The 17111-nt window shown below is 36.3% G+C and overlaps 1 protein-coding gene across 1 annotated transcript in view; it reads right to left on the minus strand.

Annotated features, from left to right (window-relative positions):
* Positions 1-17111, minus strand: part of Tmem135 (transmembrane protein 135) — a 187482-nt gene that overhangs the window by 38280 nt on the left and 132091 nt on the right. The window contains exon 6 of the mRNA XM_051192184.1: positions 13422-13468. Within this exon, the coding sequence (XP_051048141.1) occupies positions 13422-13468 (47 nt within the window). The remainder of the gene's footprint in view (positions 1-13421; positions 13469-17111) is intronic.

A 17111-nucleotide genomic window follows, 5' to 3' on the forward strand; every position in this document is an offset into this window, starting at 1 on the left:
ATCCCAGAACTGAAAGAATGGAGCTATCATTAAAAACAAATACCCCTTCACTCAATGAGCTAATCCCAGATGTACAAGTTCCAGTGGAAGAAATGTAAGAAATATGAGAAAGTGGAAACAGTACCACCTCTATGGAAAATACCAATCCCACAGGAATAGATTTCAATAGGAGCAACTTGGATGAAAGCCCACACAGAAAGTCAAACACAGTAATCATGAGAATATTCAGTAAGAACAAAAGGGACATAATTAAACCACTGAATGATTCAAGGGAAATACAAATAAACAGCTAAATGAATAAGGAAGTCAGCTTAGCATATGGGGGGAAACTCAATGAAACTGTTGAAAGCATACAACAAATCAAAGTAAAAGAATCCTAAAATCTTATAAGAATAATAGAGGAAAATGAAGCTTCATATTAGACCTCAAATTCTCATAAAAATAAGATATATAAATAGGTCAGAAACTGTCTTGAAGGCAACTAAAACTCCAGCATTTTCCAACAATATTAAACATCTGTCCTTCAACAGTTGAATCCCTGCAGCAATGTGATCATCACTGAGCTGCAGAGAAGCCCCTTGCCTGCAGAAATAAAATAATCTGCTCTCTGCTCCACAGAATTTTACTAGCCAGGGATCTGGAAGGAGGGTGGGGAAGGTGAAATTATTGGCCTTTTCAGACAAAAAACTTTCTACTTGGAACAGAGATAGGTCTGACTCATCAAGAGCATATGGGGGTTTAAGATCCTTAACTATAAACAGTAGGGTCCAGGCCTGGGTGGTCTGTGTTATGTCCAATAATATATAAATTGGCTTATCCTCAAAGTAAATATTTCCCTTTTATTATTATGAGTCATGAAAATATTTAGTCTGTTAAAAAAAAAAAGCAGAAACACTTTCAATACAATCTTTTAGCAAAAGGTCTATATTTTCAGTTGACATTTGAGGACTCTTCTCATTATATGCATGAAAAGATAAGTGACTTTACTGGCATCTTACAGAACATCTAAGAGGGAAAGTGCCCAATGGGAAAGAAACTGAGTGTGTATGAAGATCACTGTTAATTTCTACAACTGGTTAATAACAAGCATAAGGGGTGAGATGAAATGAGAAATACCATGGGTGCCACTTCTTATCTCAGACTATGCAGTATACTATAGGAGTCACCTAATGCTACTCCTAAACTGATTATGCCTCCCATTTTCTTCAAATAGTATATCATAATGGCAGCTAATGGTTAAATGTGTTTGAAAAATATTCAAATATTTCATCAAAGATGTTACTTATTTTCTGGAGGTCTTCAGGGGAAAAGAAGAAGAATAAACACTCTATTCATATGGTGTATGATAAGATGGCCCTCAAAGCCTTCAAATTATGCTCACTGGATTAAAAAGAAATCCAAAATTCTTCATGGATGAAAGGAACTTGCTCTGACTCAGGGTTCTCTCCATACCTGCTTAATGAATTTGGCAGGAAATACTTTAAAGCCATAACAAATACATATGGAGATGCAAAAAGCATCCCAGGCAGATGTGTAGGATGGAAAGTCTTGGCTCCCAGCTCCATTTCTCACTACTGGATTGTTAAAAGAGCATTAAATGTTATTTGTTCTGCTCTGATTTCTTCCTTCCAGAAGAACTGACCTCAGTGTGAAATATTTTCTCTATGAAAAGTAAATGAAATATTGGGAAATATTTCAGCTGTCTGGCTGTTTCCCAGGAAGTACATATGGGCACAGATGCTCACTCAAATCCTACATATTCTAAAAAACAATTGCTGATGCAAAATATTTTTCTATACAAGTAAACGGTACTTTTTATTTCACCATATCTAGGTGACAAGAATTTTAATCATACACAATAATTAATTCTGTAATATTGGCAGTACAGGAATTCTAACAGATTTTAACATCTTATAACTGGAATGATTATTAGAATAATTATATTACTAGTATTATAGAGGATAACATTTAGTTTGACTTGACATCTTTTCATTGTGCTACTAGAACTTAATATTAATTAATTCTAAATAAATAAAATCACATGTTACAAGTAAACAACCACTCTAAGAAAATATATTTTTAAAGAGATAGGGAAAAAATGTTTAAAATTATTCTAGTTATAATAGGAAAATATGAGTGTTTTCCTTTCTTCGCCATTTTAAGAATTTACTTATTAGCAGTAATCAGGAGTACATAAGAGAACTTCTCATGTGTGGTAAAATTTACAACTTTAAAAATTCTAATTTAAATACAACTGATTGCTTTATTAAATAGGCAGCTCATTTCCTACTGTGAAAAAACATGTTCCCTTTACACATGTCTTAAAAGATGATGCTTTTAAATAGTTATGTCATCTATACTTTTGTTTATTATGCAAACCCATAATGTCTAATGTGCCATTAAAATAACACAATGGCAGTAAAAATTTCTTTTTGAGACAAGGTCTTATAATGTAGTGCAGACAAGACTTCAACTCACTATGTTAGCCCAAATTAGCCCTGAACTCATGATGGTCCTTCTGCCTCCACCTCTTGGGTGCTAGAATTATAGGAGTGTGCTCTAACACAACTAGAATTTTATGTATTTTTTTCCAGACAGAAAAAGGGCTGTAGTGATATACTATTTGTGATTTATTAAAGCTGTCTGGGCATTCAGAAAAGCAAAGTCAGCCACAAGCCTTAGAAGCCAGGCACACACCTTTAATCCCAGCAGCCAGAAGCTAGGAGGTGGTGGTACACTCCTTTCATCCCGACTCAGGATTAAGGTGGACAGATCTCTTTGAGTCCAAGGCCACCCAAATCTACACAAGAGTGAATCAGTCTAAAAGGAAATTATAGCTCACACCTTTAATCCCAACATTAGGGAAGTATGTAAGACAGAAGCAAGGTCTCAGAGAGGCATTCGTTCTCCAGCCACACTAAGGAGACAGCTTGAAGTTTGAACCCCAATATTAGTCTCTGGGTCTTTTTTGTGTTACAAAGAGCTCAATGAACTATCCTATTATATGCTAATCAAAGCATGTTTAATTATTTTGAAGCCCTAAATTCACACATCAGATGGTCTCACAAATGGTATTATATCCAAGTGTGTGGTGTGTGTGTGTGTACATACTTGTGAGTGTGCTGGTGCACCAATAGACTAGAAAGTAACTTGTGTTTTCCCTCAGGTGCTGTCAACCTTATGTATTGGAAACAGGGTATCTCTCCTATCAGCCTAGCATTCAGCCTTCAGGACCAACTGGCATTTGTATGGACAGGTGTCTTGTCACCACTAGTGTTTCAGCTGTGTTACTAAATGTAGCCATTTCGTCATTAGTAAAAAATTCAATAATGCATCTAAACTCTCTTTTCCTAGCTTAGGATAAAATGTGGGATTTCTTTGATCTCTGTGCAATTTTATCCAATTGTTGCCTCGGGTGGCAATAATAGAGAACTCTAAACAAGGAAGCACTATGTCTTCACAGGTAATACAGTGGGGAAATGGGATTTATCTAAGTATACATTTTGCCAATGATGCTGAATTATCAGATTATCATGGGGTGGACAACATAATGACTGCTTTGTTACAGGCTAACATTTATTTAGAGGAATCACTCAGTGGAAAACAGTCTCTTGATATTAAATGTGCAGAGTCTGTATATACAAATATGAATGGGATGATCATATTGCTAGAGGAAGAGGGAACTCAATCTGATCCTCTGCCTACTGAAAGCCTTGTGTGCATGACAACCAACATAATCAACACAAGGAAAACCGTGGTCACATTATAACTAAGACAGGCTACAAGAGATTAAATCACTGAAGACTACACACAGAGTAAATTGCATTTCTAAAAGCAATTTGTTTAGATAACAATTACAACAGAGTTTACATTTATTGACTACTACTTATTAGGAAAAGTTTAATCAGTCCTAGCTATAACAACAGGCTCTAAGAATAACTTCCTTTAAAAAACACCAAAGAAATAAAATGATAGGTAAGTAACTGCCCAAGATCCCAGAGTAAGTATTATTCAAATCCAAGCAACAGGCTCAAATGTCTGCCTTTCTAGTCACATACAGGAGATCACACTACCAGAAGCTTTACACTCTGCCTAAACGAATTTAGGGCTGGAGAGAAGACTCGGTGGTTGAGAAAGAATGCTGGCTATTCTTGCAAAGGACATGAATTTAGTTTCCTGTACCTACATCAGGAGACTCAAAACCACCTGTAACTACAGCTCCCTGGGATCTGACACCCTCTTTGGGCCTTTGCATGTACCCACACGTTTGCATATTTTGATGCAGAGACACATAAACTAAAGGCTTTTTTTTTTAATTAAAAAAAATAGGTTTAAACTGAGGCACAGGGCCAAACGGTTTGATTTTTGCTGTTCTTACAAATGAACAGGAGGAGAGCAGACACTTGCAGACTGCAGTGAGGGGGCAGGTCTATCTTGGGCAATGTAGCTGGGAACTGACAGTGGAGAGGAGCTGGAGTATGGGAACAATTCAAAAGTAGGTTAGTATGTCACCTGATTTCGAGCTGGGTGAGTGGCATCTCCACTGCCTGACAGAGATCTGGAGAAAAGTAGAGGGTTGCAGAAAGGCTAGAATCACTGAACTAGAGACCTAAGTCCAACTGGTAAAACTTCAGTCAAAGGAGCAGTGACACAAGTGTGTCGCTAGATTATATGTGGCTTTGAAAGTTAACAGACCAACAGGGCCTAAACACAGACTAGGGATTGTTAATACACAAATGGCAATTAAAAGCTCAGAAAATGTGTAGGATTGCCAAAAGAAGGCAGGCATCAATACTGAGAAACAACAAGGTCCCAAAACAGTATCATAAAGGATGATGCAAGAAACAAGACAATGAAGAGGTGTTGGAGAAACGAATAGAGGGAGGAAAAAAATTAAGACTGAATCATTTCAGAAAAACTAAGGGAAAGGTTTATAGAAGGAGGAAAATACCCTAGGTAGTAGAGAATCCTTGTAAGAAAGGAATAGTAAATGATCATTAGATTTTGAGGCAGGCTGCTTCTGATGATGTTAGAGAGAGAGAGAAATTCCTGGGGCTCATGGCGTGGAAATCAGATTACAGTGACACGTAAGAATGGCAAAAGGCAACTAATGTGAAAAACCTGGATGTTGAGACAGAAAGACAAAAAGGTACTGTTTAGAAGGAATGGGGCAAGAAATGGTTTTACCAGCCTCCCTCACTGCCTCTTCCACATTCCCACCTGGACACTGTTTCCTGATGTTACTGACTCATCTACAGACCATCTTCAGCACCAGCCTCCTGACCTCTTAGGACTAAATTTTTTAAATTAATTTTTATTTAAATTTAAAATAATCTTATTTTACATTGATTAAGTGATCTTTAAGGGCTTCTAAGGATGACTTATGAATGAAGCACCTGTCATACTACCTAGTTGAGCCATTTGCAGTGAGCATCAGATTTATCACGATCATGCCACCGTTTCATGGTATTATATGTCACATGCCATATAAGCTATAAAGAAATAATATTTCCCCTTCAACTACAAAAGCACATGCTAAGAATATTTCCTGAGTAAAATCAACTTTGTGTGATCAGTACCATAAAAAATGTGGAAGAAAAAATAAAAAGTCATAACCCAATTGAGAAAATATCACCCCATCCAAACAACCCATTCCTGTTAGTTGCCCCATAGAAATAGGTGGATGGGGACAACCATTTCACTGAGAAGAGACATTTGTCTCTCACCATCCCTTTTCCAAAGAAATACTATTATTGACACCAACTACATTCAGGTCTCCTCCTTACTTAAAAAAGGCAAGTTTCCATCATGCCTAAACAGAATCTCTAGGTCAGTTGTCTCTTGTTTTAAGTAGCAAATGCATACAAGAAGAATATGCTGACAAATTCCCTACATGTCGTGTGATGGTTTAAAACAATGGAAAGTACTGGTTTAGTCAGCTAGACTGAACAATGAAGAGAACAGACTCGGGTGGAGAACACAAAATGCCAACTCATGCTTTGCTTCTAGTAGTGCAATCCTTGGCACATTATGCAAATTCTCAAATTTCAATATCTTCATCCCTAAGACAGTAAAATTCAGTACTTACCCTTTTTAAGTTGTGGTAAGATTTAATCATGGAATACTTATAAAGCAACTAATACAGACCCTTGCACGCAACAAGCACTCAGTAAATATTAGCTAACTTATTTAAGTTTTTAGTTATCAAAATTATACCATTCAAAGTCCTTCTCAGCCACAAAGAAGGTGTGGTTCCACAATGAAGTTCCATTGACACTATGCATGATATAAACCACAGTGGGCACACAGTATACGATTCCTTTAAAGATGATAAAACTCAGAAAAATATCTGTTCCTAGATTCTCTGAAGTCATCAGTCACTTAACTGTTTCCAGTTTCATTTTAGTTACATAGCCAGAAATCAAGCTTTCGGTACCATTTTGCAGTAGAAGTATTACAAACACAAAAGTAGTACAGATAGGTAGTAACTACACTTTAACATCAATGTGAAGTACTACAAACACAAAAGGTGTACAAATAGGTCCTAATTACACTTTAAAATAAGTGTGCACTCTGAATAAGTGGGCACAGATTCAAATTACGGATGGTGAAAGTATAGCATGACTCACCTTACAGGTTAGGGATATCAGGGTCCTCTCACAGAGAAGACTGACAGGGGAAGAGAAAGTGGACAGAAGGTGCTGAGAAGAGACGTGCTGAGTATAAACAGAACGTTCAACAGCCAAGATCAGAGAGCAGTGAGATGGGTGAGTCAGAAACAGGACGAGGAGCTCAAGATAAGAGGTGCATATTCAGACATGACTGTCAGCAGTGAGACAGCTAACTGAAGGACTTATGTTTGAAGAGAGTTCTTTTACCTAGAGCAGAACTCTCTTTAGGTGGACACAGAATGGCAGCTACTTGATCCATGACTAAAGAAGATAAAAAGTGAGGGCAAGCAGAGCAGAAGAAGAATCCCAACAGGAAAGGGACTCATGGGAGGAAAACAGCAGCCGATGTCTAGAGACACAGTGAAATTTCTAGTCAATCTCTTTCATGACAACAGCTGTTAGAATCATTCCAATTCCTTGTGGGAACGTTTCATGTTTCAACTCCTATTTATTAGTACTGTGACCAATTTGATATGGGAGATAACAATGTAAAACTGTATTCTCCACAGTAACCGTCCTTTTGAATGTACCAGCTTCAAAAAGCAAAATGCCATCACGTTTTATAAAGCTGTCTGAAGTTCCTGCCAATCACTCTTCAACAAAATGAACTTGCAAACAAAACGCTATGTGTCCACAAAGCTAATAAACAGAATATTTAACAAAAATGAACCCACCATAGAATTGGAAGAATGAATGACAACTGACTATATTAGTGAGCTTAAAGCTAGATCCACAATGTACAGATGAAACAGTCAGATTCTTAAATTCTTTTTTAAAAAGCTACCTTTTTAACATTTAATTGTTTTGTGTGTGTACACTGTGGAGGCCAGAGGACAACTTTTGGACATCACTTTTTTCCGTTACCCATGAAGGTGCCAGGAACTGAGTTCAGGACATCAGACTCAGTGGCAAGTTCCTTTACCTGCTGAGTCACCTCACTGCATCCACAGCTACTACTGATAAATCCTCAGTGGAAACCTGCATACATTTGATTGAACAATCTAGTTCCTCATAAAACTGGAAATATCATAAATGTATGCCAATGTAGTTTTTTTTCTCTAAAAACATACCATGAATAATAGATAAGGCAAGAGTAACATAAATTTAATTCAGTTCTAAAATGCTCTCATATCACATCTGTCATACTTAAAATGACGTTGTAGATAATGTTAGATGTTATCTCATATCATTGGCTATTTCCCTGTGACTAATAAGCAAGGACAGATGTTTTATCTAAGTACCTTGCCAGGAAGTTTACCAACAATAATTGACTGTGAAAGCACTCAATTAAAGGGGCCTTTTTTTTTTTAAACACCTGGGGACAAACAGAATTCAGGATGGCACTATGCTTCCTATATGAGAATCCAAGTTTCTGTGACCCATGAAGGAAATCAAGCATGAGTTCAATTGTTTTCTGTCACCTGTAACATCAGTCTAATTCCAGTGTGGGACTGAGTCCCAGACCACTGAGGATTGCATCCATGCATGTCACAGTACAGGCACATACTGTGGGGATCTGGGACCCAGATCTACTGAGCTTCCCCTGATGAGAAAATCCAAAGCTGTATTCTTCTCCTTTTATTCTGCATTTTCAGAAGACAGAAATATGGTAGCAGCCACCACTTCATCATCAAGGCTTGATCAGTACCAAGAGGTGATGGGATGGAGAACTGTGAAACTGGGAGGAGACTTACTTCTTCCTTCTTGTGGGAAGGCAGGACAGAAGGCTGAAAGTCCAGACTTTAAAGGCATCTTCCACTTCTACTAGCTCATCTCGAAAGAACACCTCCTTGACTGAGTGACTCAGCCACACTCCAGAAACAAAGTCTGTATTTGAAACTGATCATAGGGTGGGTGTCCATCTCCAAACTTGACAACTGGAATTTGATACCAGAACGGTATCAATGCGGAGAGAACCAACTGCTGCAAGTTGTCCTCGGACTTATGTTTTCTCCACATGGGCATTTCTACATTTCTCTATATGGATCTGGGACATGGGCAAACACTCTGTCTCTTCTCCGTTTCTCTCTCCCTTCCTCACTCCCTCCCTCACACATTCTTTCTCTCTTTCCCACTCAATAAAAAAGTAAAAGTAAAATATGATTATGGTAGAAAATATATTGCTGTGACTTTCAGCACATTGAACCTTTAGAGAATTATAAATGCATCTCTAAACAGGTTTATTTCACATGAAGTTTTACAGGCATATAAAAAAATTTTGCATTTTGCTGTGCAATATCTATAAAGTGTGAGGCATGATATTAGTATAATTTATACTGTGCTTTTCCATTCATTTCAAGTTTTATGAATGGCCTTCAGTGAAATCTTCCCCAGATAAGCAGAAGCAGCAAATGCACTGCTGTTCAAAATGAGATCAGTGTCAGCAAGCACTGAAGCTAACTGATAAAGTGTAACTCAAACTCCCTGTAAAGTCAAGTTATCAAATGGTGTTGTGTATTTCCAAAAACTGAATGCTATAGGGCAGGTTTGGTGGGCGTGCAGGGAGGAGGAAACTGTGCAGTTATATTTTAATCTCAAAAAATAAAATTATTTCAAAAATTAACAAAATATACAGATCCTTACCATCCCCCCCTCCCTGGAAAGCTACCACAAGACCCCTCCCTTATGTGCTCCCTTTTCAAATCACTTTCTGTTTTGATATATTGAAATTAACAACTTAAGAGAAAATTCTATCCTAAAGGAAGAACTTTTATAAAGGTGCATATACACTAATTTTAGGTGGATTTGTATATGTTTAAGTGATGCTTTAAAAAATAGAACCCGGTATTTAAATGACCTTATGCTGGATGGATAGATGGATGGATGGATGGATGGATGGATGGATGGATGGATGGACGGACGGACAGATAGATAGCAAGACAGAGCATAATATATACATACATACATACATACATACATTGTGTCCTTATATGGACCTAAGATTATTTACAACTATGACTTAGCACAATTCTAAACAATCTACGGATTAAGTGCTATGACTAGTCCAAGCTTTACAAGCTGCATGCCTAAGCAAACTGCTGAACTCACTGGCCCACAAAGGCATGTAGAAAGAATTCCAGCTAGTATTCATCAACTTGCGGCCAAGTTATGATACTCTATGACATTATGTTTAACTAAAGAAATGATGTGTTTACTTCCTTTTAAAGAGTAGCAGCATTCTTTATACACAGATAGCAGAAGATAAAAACATGTTTAAGTGCTAGATGTTGCACTTTGTGCTTTTTGTTGATTCTTTTCTTCATGTTGCAACCAAAAGAAAAAGCTTTCCCACATGACTATAAAAACATCTTGATCCTAAATCTGGTATAGTGATTCATGCCTGCAACCCTCATAAGGAAGCCAATGCAAGAGGGTGGCTCTGAGTTTGAGACCTACTTTAGCTATACAGGGTACCAGAGGCCATTGCAGGCTACCGACTGAGACACAGACAGAACAAAGTGGTATGTATGGTGACTGTTTTCAAATGCTTATACTGCTTTGCACATTTATATACACTCTAACATAAACAATGTCTGGAATACATGAGAAAACGTTTCCTATCAGTTCTTCTCCATCATTCCTGCTTAGCCAGCACTTATAGTAGCAGAATGCAGGAGCCAAGACATCAGGAATGCCCACTGGTACATTTGGAGAGCATCCTTTCAAAGCATCTTCTAAATATGCTCTACATCCTTTGTATTTGAATTTTCACTAGAATCCACAGCAGATGGGAACGACAGAATCCAGCTGTCTATATAAGTCAGGCAGGTAGAATTTAAAAAGAAAAAGAAAAAAGTAGAACAAAATTACAGCTACCAACTATTACTTTTACTCACCCCAGACATTTAAAGCACTCCAGGATTTCATTTCACCATATAAAAGAAAATGCATGTGAGGAACCATTTTAAAATGTATTAAGAGTCAGTCATGAGCAGGCGAAGTATTTCTTTTGGCATTTAGGTAAGCATAGTTATTTACTTACTTATTTAAATAAAAAAACCCAATCTTATTTTATATACAGATCCCAGTTCCCTTTCCCTCCCATCCTCTCATGTTCCCCACAAATCCCCCATCCCACCATATCCACACTCCCCAGGAAGGGTGAGGCCTCCCTCCCACAGAGGATCATTAAATCATTGGGACAAGACCTAGGAGCTCCTACATGTATCTAGGCTGAAAGAGTGTCCCTCCATAGGGAATGGGCTCCCAAAGTCTGTGCACTAGGGATAAATATTGGCTTCACTGTCAGAGGTCCCATAGACTGCCCAGGCCTCCCAACTGACACCCTCACATTCAGGGGGCCTGGTTCAGATCTATGATGGTTCCCCAGCTGTCAGACTGAAATCAGTGTGCTGGTTTTTAAGTAAATTCACACATCAGAGACTTGGGTTTCATCAGAAAAAAAAGAAAGAAAGAAAGAGCGAGAGAGAGAGAGAGAGAAAGAAAGAAAAAAATTATGAAATTACTCCTTCAAGTTCTTTTTTTTTTTTTTTAAATAAAAATCACAGTGGGACATTTTATCTTTACTGAATTGGGTATCAGTTTCCCCTTTCCAATTTAGACACCAGGATAAAAACACAAGATGAATCGCTGGCACATAAAAATGTTCCTTTTTTGTTCTTGCCAAAAGACATTAATGATTAAGAGGAGACCCGAGGACAATATCATTTTATGTTTAATTACCCAATCTTATGCAACTAGCTTTAAAACACTAACAATAAATTAAATAAATATGTCCACAAATAACTGTGTTTAAACCAAAATGCCACTGGGCTTGCCAAGTGCCATGTAAAATAACTATTCATTCCAAACACAAGCCAGGGTACAGAAAAGCATAGACATTGTTTTGTTTGGTTGTAGTACTTTCTAAAGGACTATATTTTTTACCATTCAGCAAATCCCTTGTTGGGTTATTCAAATGAACTTCTGCCAAGAACACTACAAACTCAGTGACAGTACTTCTTTGGGGAGAAAAATAGCTCCTTTTCCTCAGAAAATTGAAAGTGTTTATCTTGGCCCTTAAACCTTGTATTGAGCCTTCTGGAAAATATTTTAAACTGCTGTTTTTAACTCAGACATTTGTTACTGAAGCAAGAGCAATTCTGTAGCTCTGCACCAAAACACACATTTATAGGGTTGCTTTTCCCTCTACACCCAAAAATCTTAAGCTAATGGCAGTAATTTTCAAAATATAATTTCCTATGGCCCTGTAACAAACTGGATATCCATGTATTCAATAAGCAATTTGCTTTTAAACCTCAAAGACTTCATATGGCTAAGAAATGCTGAACATTAAGCATGCGTTTTACCCTGAAAGGTCACTCTGGGAAGAACTGTTTCTTTTCATGCCTGTTAAGATTTTCAGAAGAAGAAAATTTACTTCACACAGTACTTTACTCCCATGTGTGTCAAAAAAAGGTTGATTTCCCAACATTGCAACATTTTGGAATTTATTTTCTGATAGGTATGCTACATCACCAGACTAGTGAGGACACAGAGTTATAGAGGTTGACTTTGATTTTTTTCTTACACTGGTACCCTAATAATATCTATGACATAATTATTGTCTGATGAAACAGGTGAAATAAAATGTTCTTTATTTCTAACTCAGTCCACCCAAATGGAGTTATTAAAACAAAAGAAATAGTGTGCTATAAAGTACAACAGCAGGACAAATACAGTGTGAATCATAAATTTTAAAAATCAAGCTAGGCATGTGAATCAGTGTTTAGAGTAGTGACCCAGCACTCACAAGGCTCTGGATTCAATCAAAACATAGAAACCAAAGTAAAAAAAAAGAAGGAAAAAAGGGAAAGAGAGAGGACATATTTCCCAAATGTCATAACAAAGCTCCAGTACTTTTCTATAAAGGCCTATGCAGCTCATTGTCAGCTCTTTGAAGATGAAGTGCTATTGTGCAGCTTCATCACTGTCTCTATTTGATACCCTAGTAACAACAACATCAATTTGTATTTTCTTGGAACCGTTCTAAAAAGTAAAATAATAATAATAATAATAATAATAATAATAATAATAATAATAGTAATAAACACTATATTGTGCTTTATCAAATATTTGCTAGGATGTTCTAGCAAGAAATCCCTACTTTAAATACTAATTTATTTGAAAATGAAAACTATATCTATCAAATACATCTTAATAAAAGTCTGCCATGGCCTTTGTCAACTAAGAACAAACATTAAAAGACTAGACATTCTTGCTATGTCTGAATTCTGAAAAGTCAATAGAGAATTAGCTAAAGGAGTGTCTAGGAAGGCTATAAATAGTAATTCATTCATAAGACTGAAAGTGAAGATTAGGAAGGAGTGGATCCTCCCTAATCAAAAATCATTTTCTCCCCAAAGTTAGGATCACTCTATATAGCGCTGGCTGTCTTGGAGCTCAATACAGATTAGGCTGGCTTCAAAATCAAGAGATCCTCCTGCCTCTATCACCTAAGTAGGGGTATTAAAAGTGTGTACCACCACCACCTGGCTTGAGAACCATTCTCAGTGCTGCTCCGGTCATACTTGAGTCAAACTAACACACTCCTACCAAAAACTTATTTCTCCTCTTCCAATTTCCTTAACTAACAAAGAATCAGGATTTACCTCTAAACTCTTGGGGTTGAGTAGGCAGAATTCCATGCCATTTACTGGAGATAATGACTTTGGGGGATGCTTTAGATTTATAGTTGAAAGGAACAAAATACTATTTTGATATTAAAATAAATTGGTGAACAGAGCATACCTGAAAAAGAACATGTACATGGCCGCTGTGATGCAGAACAAAAGGACCTGCAACGAGGAGAAAACGGATTATTTGCAAAAAGTACTGACATCACGTCTGTGAATGACAAAAGCAAACAACTACTATTAAATCTCAGGCCTGGTGCAATAAAAGGGCATAGAGGAAACCATCACAATGTGCATCAATGTACCAAACTCTGTAATATACTTCTTAAACACACTGCATTAAGTCAGTAACAAACTCATAAGTACATGTAGTTATACTATATACAAGTGGTTCAGTATCTATGAAAGACTGTTTTCAAAACAATCCAGCCGACAAATACCCAAATCCACAAATGATCAAATTTCTCATTTGCAATGTAATGATATTTGCATATAAATTATATATATTCTTTTACATTTTATATCATCTCCCAATTACTTATAATAGGCAGTAAAATATGTATGTTCAATCTGCATATCGGTAGACTGTGTTGTTTAGGGATTAATAAGAAAGGGATTATATATGTTCAATAGAGTTTACCAAATTTTATGAATGTTTCAACCAGCAGTTGGCTGCATGGATATGGGACCGAGTGATATATAAATAAGGCCAACTGTATACACGAAACTATTAGCTAACATATATACTCACAGGACTCAAATAGACTTAAAGTATAGCAACAGGGTTCAACACTCACCTTTACAACTTGTCTATCAGAACCCAGACTTTCAAACTGTGGTTCAGGACTACATATTATGTGAGGTAACTGGCAAAATTTGGCAACAGTACAAGTTTTCTGAATATGCAACCACCAATATTTAATTCAAAATCAAACATTTGAAATCCAAAATGACTCTGGCAGAACTTGGCCTGGTTAATTATGAAAAAAAAAATCTTCTAATATTTTCCTACCATCATACATCTAAGTAACGAATTACTTTATTTGTATTATATTGTGTTAAAGTGGTTATCTTTGAAAATTCCAGCTTGAGTTCCTATCTTAAGTTTCCTAATACCCAATGACTTTTGCCTTGGGAATAGAATATAATTTTTAATAGTTTATACAATGACCCCAAACACATTTTCTGCCATTTTGTACTATACATTTATACAAAACAAACCATCATAACTGATGGCTATAAAATCAAAATAGACAATAACTGTAAAACTTTTGATAGGCTCTATGCCCTAAAATATCAAAACTTCATCCAAAATTTAATTCTTTCTGTAAAAATAAGCAAGTCCATTCATTAGTATGCAAATTTGCTTTGTCTTTAGTAAAGACAAAAGTTCTATATATACCCAAGAAATATATTTCTTTATGATTTATAATCAGTAAATATTTGACTTACATACCCATGTTATGGGTCTGTAAACATTTCTCAGAAGAGAGAAACTCACAGTAAATATTTGACTTACATACCCATGTTATGGGTCTCTAAACATTTCTCAGAAGAGAGAAACTCACAAGAAGAAAAAGTCTAAGAAGCTCTGAATAATCAACCAGAATAAGGACAGGACCTTTCACAGACAGACAGATAGACACATAAAAGACACACACATAGACACACAAACACACATACACACACACACGTACATATACATAAGCATACAAATATACACACGTATACACACAGATGCATACACACACCTATATACACAGATACATATACATACAAGAACAAACATATACATACATGCACACACTGAATCAACATATGTCTGTTAACTATGTATCAAGGCAACCTGACTTATTTAGATATAACGAGAGGTCCAATTAGCAGGCCATACTAATCAATAAAAAAGCTTATAAAATAACTATCAAAAAAAAGTTTTCCTATAGCAAGCATAAGAACACACAATAAACCTAGATTGGAGAACTTCCCCTCATTAGCAATCACACTAAAACATGAGATAGTTTATGTACATAATTAGAAGCCTAGTTGTAGTTATGGTAACAAAAAGGATCTGTCTACCATTACCATGAAATCACAGGGAAATGGTAAAATCTCACTCTTATGTTAACAACTACAATGTTGCAAATTAAGCACAAGAATTGTAGATGGCTTAATTCTCAGGCAAATAAGAAGTGAATGATTCTAACTGTGAAAAGCTAAGAAAAGAACAAAAATGAATATGGTGTAAAACAGTGTTTTGCTATTTACAACAGAAATAATTTCTAGTTAACTTGAGACAATGTAAAAGCTTAGCTATTATAAAGAGAACAAGTCAAGTTTGTTATACTAGCTTCAGATAAATAAGGTTTATAAATATATCCTGTAGACTTAGAAATATATGAAACACATAATCCCAGAGAAGATAGGTATAAATGAAATTAAGCAAACATAAGCATATATATCTATATAACAGTTCAAATGCAGACATACTCTCCCTCCCCTTCTATCCTCCCAAATCCTTCTTCCTTCTACAGGTCTTTCCATTGATTTGACAGTTATCCTTCCTAAAATATTTAAAGCTTATTCTACACAGACTTTAAAAACATGAAGCATATGGAATAACTTTAGCCATTGATTATACAATTATAAATCAATGTCCAGGGGCTGGAGGAGGCTCAGCAGTTAAGAGCATTCCCTGCTCTTGCAAAGGACCCCTGTTCTGCTCCCAGCACATGGTAGGTTACAACCTTTTGTAGCTCCAGTTCTTGAGGATCTGATGCTTCCTCCTGACCTTCACAAGCATCAGGCATAAAAGTATTGCATTTGACACATGTAGGTATATGTACACATGTAGCTAACGTACACATGAGATAAAAATAAGGAAATCTTTCAAAATAATAAATCAAAGTCCAAGTAAGTTTTTTATTGGCTATTATTTGCTAGTCAGTACACAGATTAGGAAATTCAAATTTTATTTCCCTGTCATTCTATCTCTTTGGGACAATGGAAGCTTTCCTACATGTCCAGCATTTGCTGTACTCCCTGCATAAGTTAATGTCATCCTGGTAGATTCTACTCAAGCAGAATGGTCCATAAAGTATCCCTACGTTCTCCAACTCCACAAAAGAAAATTATCCAGTCTGCCTGTCCCCCATACCCTTTCCTCTCCTAGGTTTTACACTAATATATTAAAACTACTCATGATAACTAGCTTTTAAAAATCTTTACAAATAATACAAGTCAAACTCTGGACCTCAAGCTTTGGAGTTAGGCAGGCCTAGGCTTGATGTATTTTGTGGAACTTGAGTTAGTTCCTAGGATTTTCTAAAGTCAATTTATAAATATGAGTAGTATCTCACTTAGGTTAACAGGGAGAACCAGTAAGATGATGTTTGTGAAAGTGCCAGGCATTCAGCAAACAGTTTAAATATTGGTCCTCACAAAAGTGATTTCTGCATAAAATCCAAGACCAGAAACAGAAGTGTATTTAAAAAGGAAAAAAAGAAAACTAATTTTAAACAATTGGAAACATTCAAATCTCCAACAACTGAAGGCTACATTTTATATGGCAAAGAATCTAGACACAAAAATAAGTCTAAAGGATTTTTAAATACAGTAGATTGATTCCATAAATATTTATTGAATGCCTACTATGTTACAGACACTTACTTAGAATATACAATGGCAAGCATACCAAGAAAGTATCTACTCTCATGAAGCACACCTTAAGTCACACGAGAAAGGGTAAGGGAGAAATGTCAGACTATTTGTACAAAGTGGTTACAGAGGCATAGTGTTACCAGCAGAG

Source organism: Phodopus roborovskii, unplaced genomic scaffold (genome assembly GCF_943737965.1).
Source record: "Phodopus roborovskii unplaced genomic scaffold, PHOROB, whole genome shotgun sequence".
Taxonomy (NCBI): domain Eukaryota; kingdom Metazoa; phylum Chordata; class Mammalia; order Rodentia; family Cricetidae; genus Phodopus; species Phodopus roborovskii.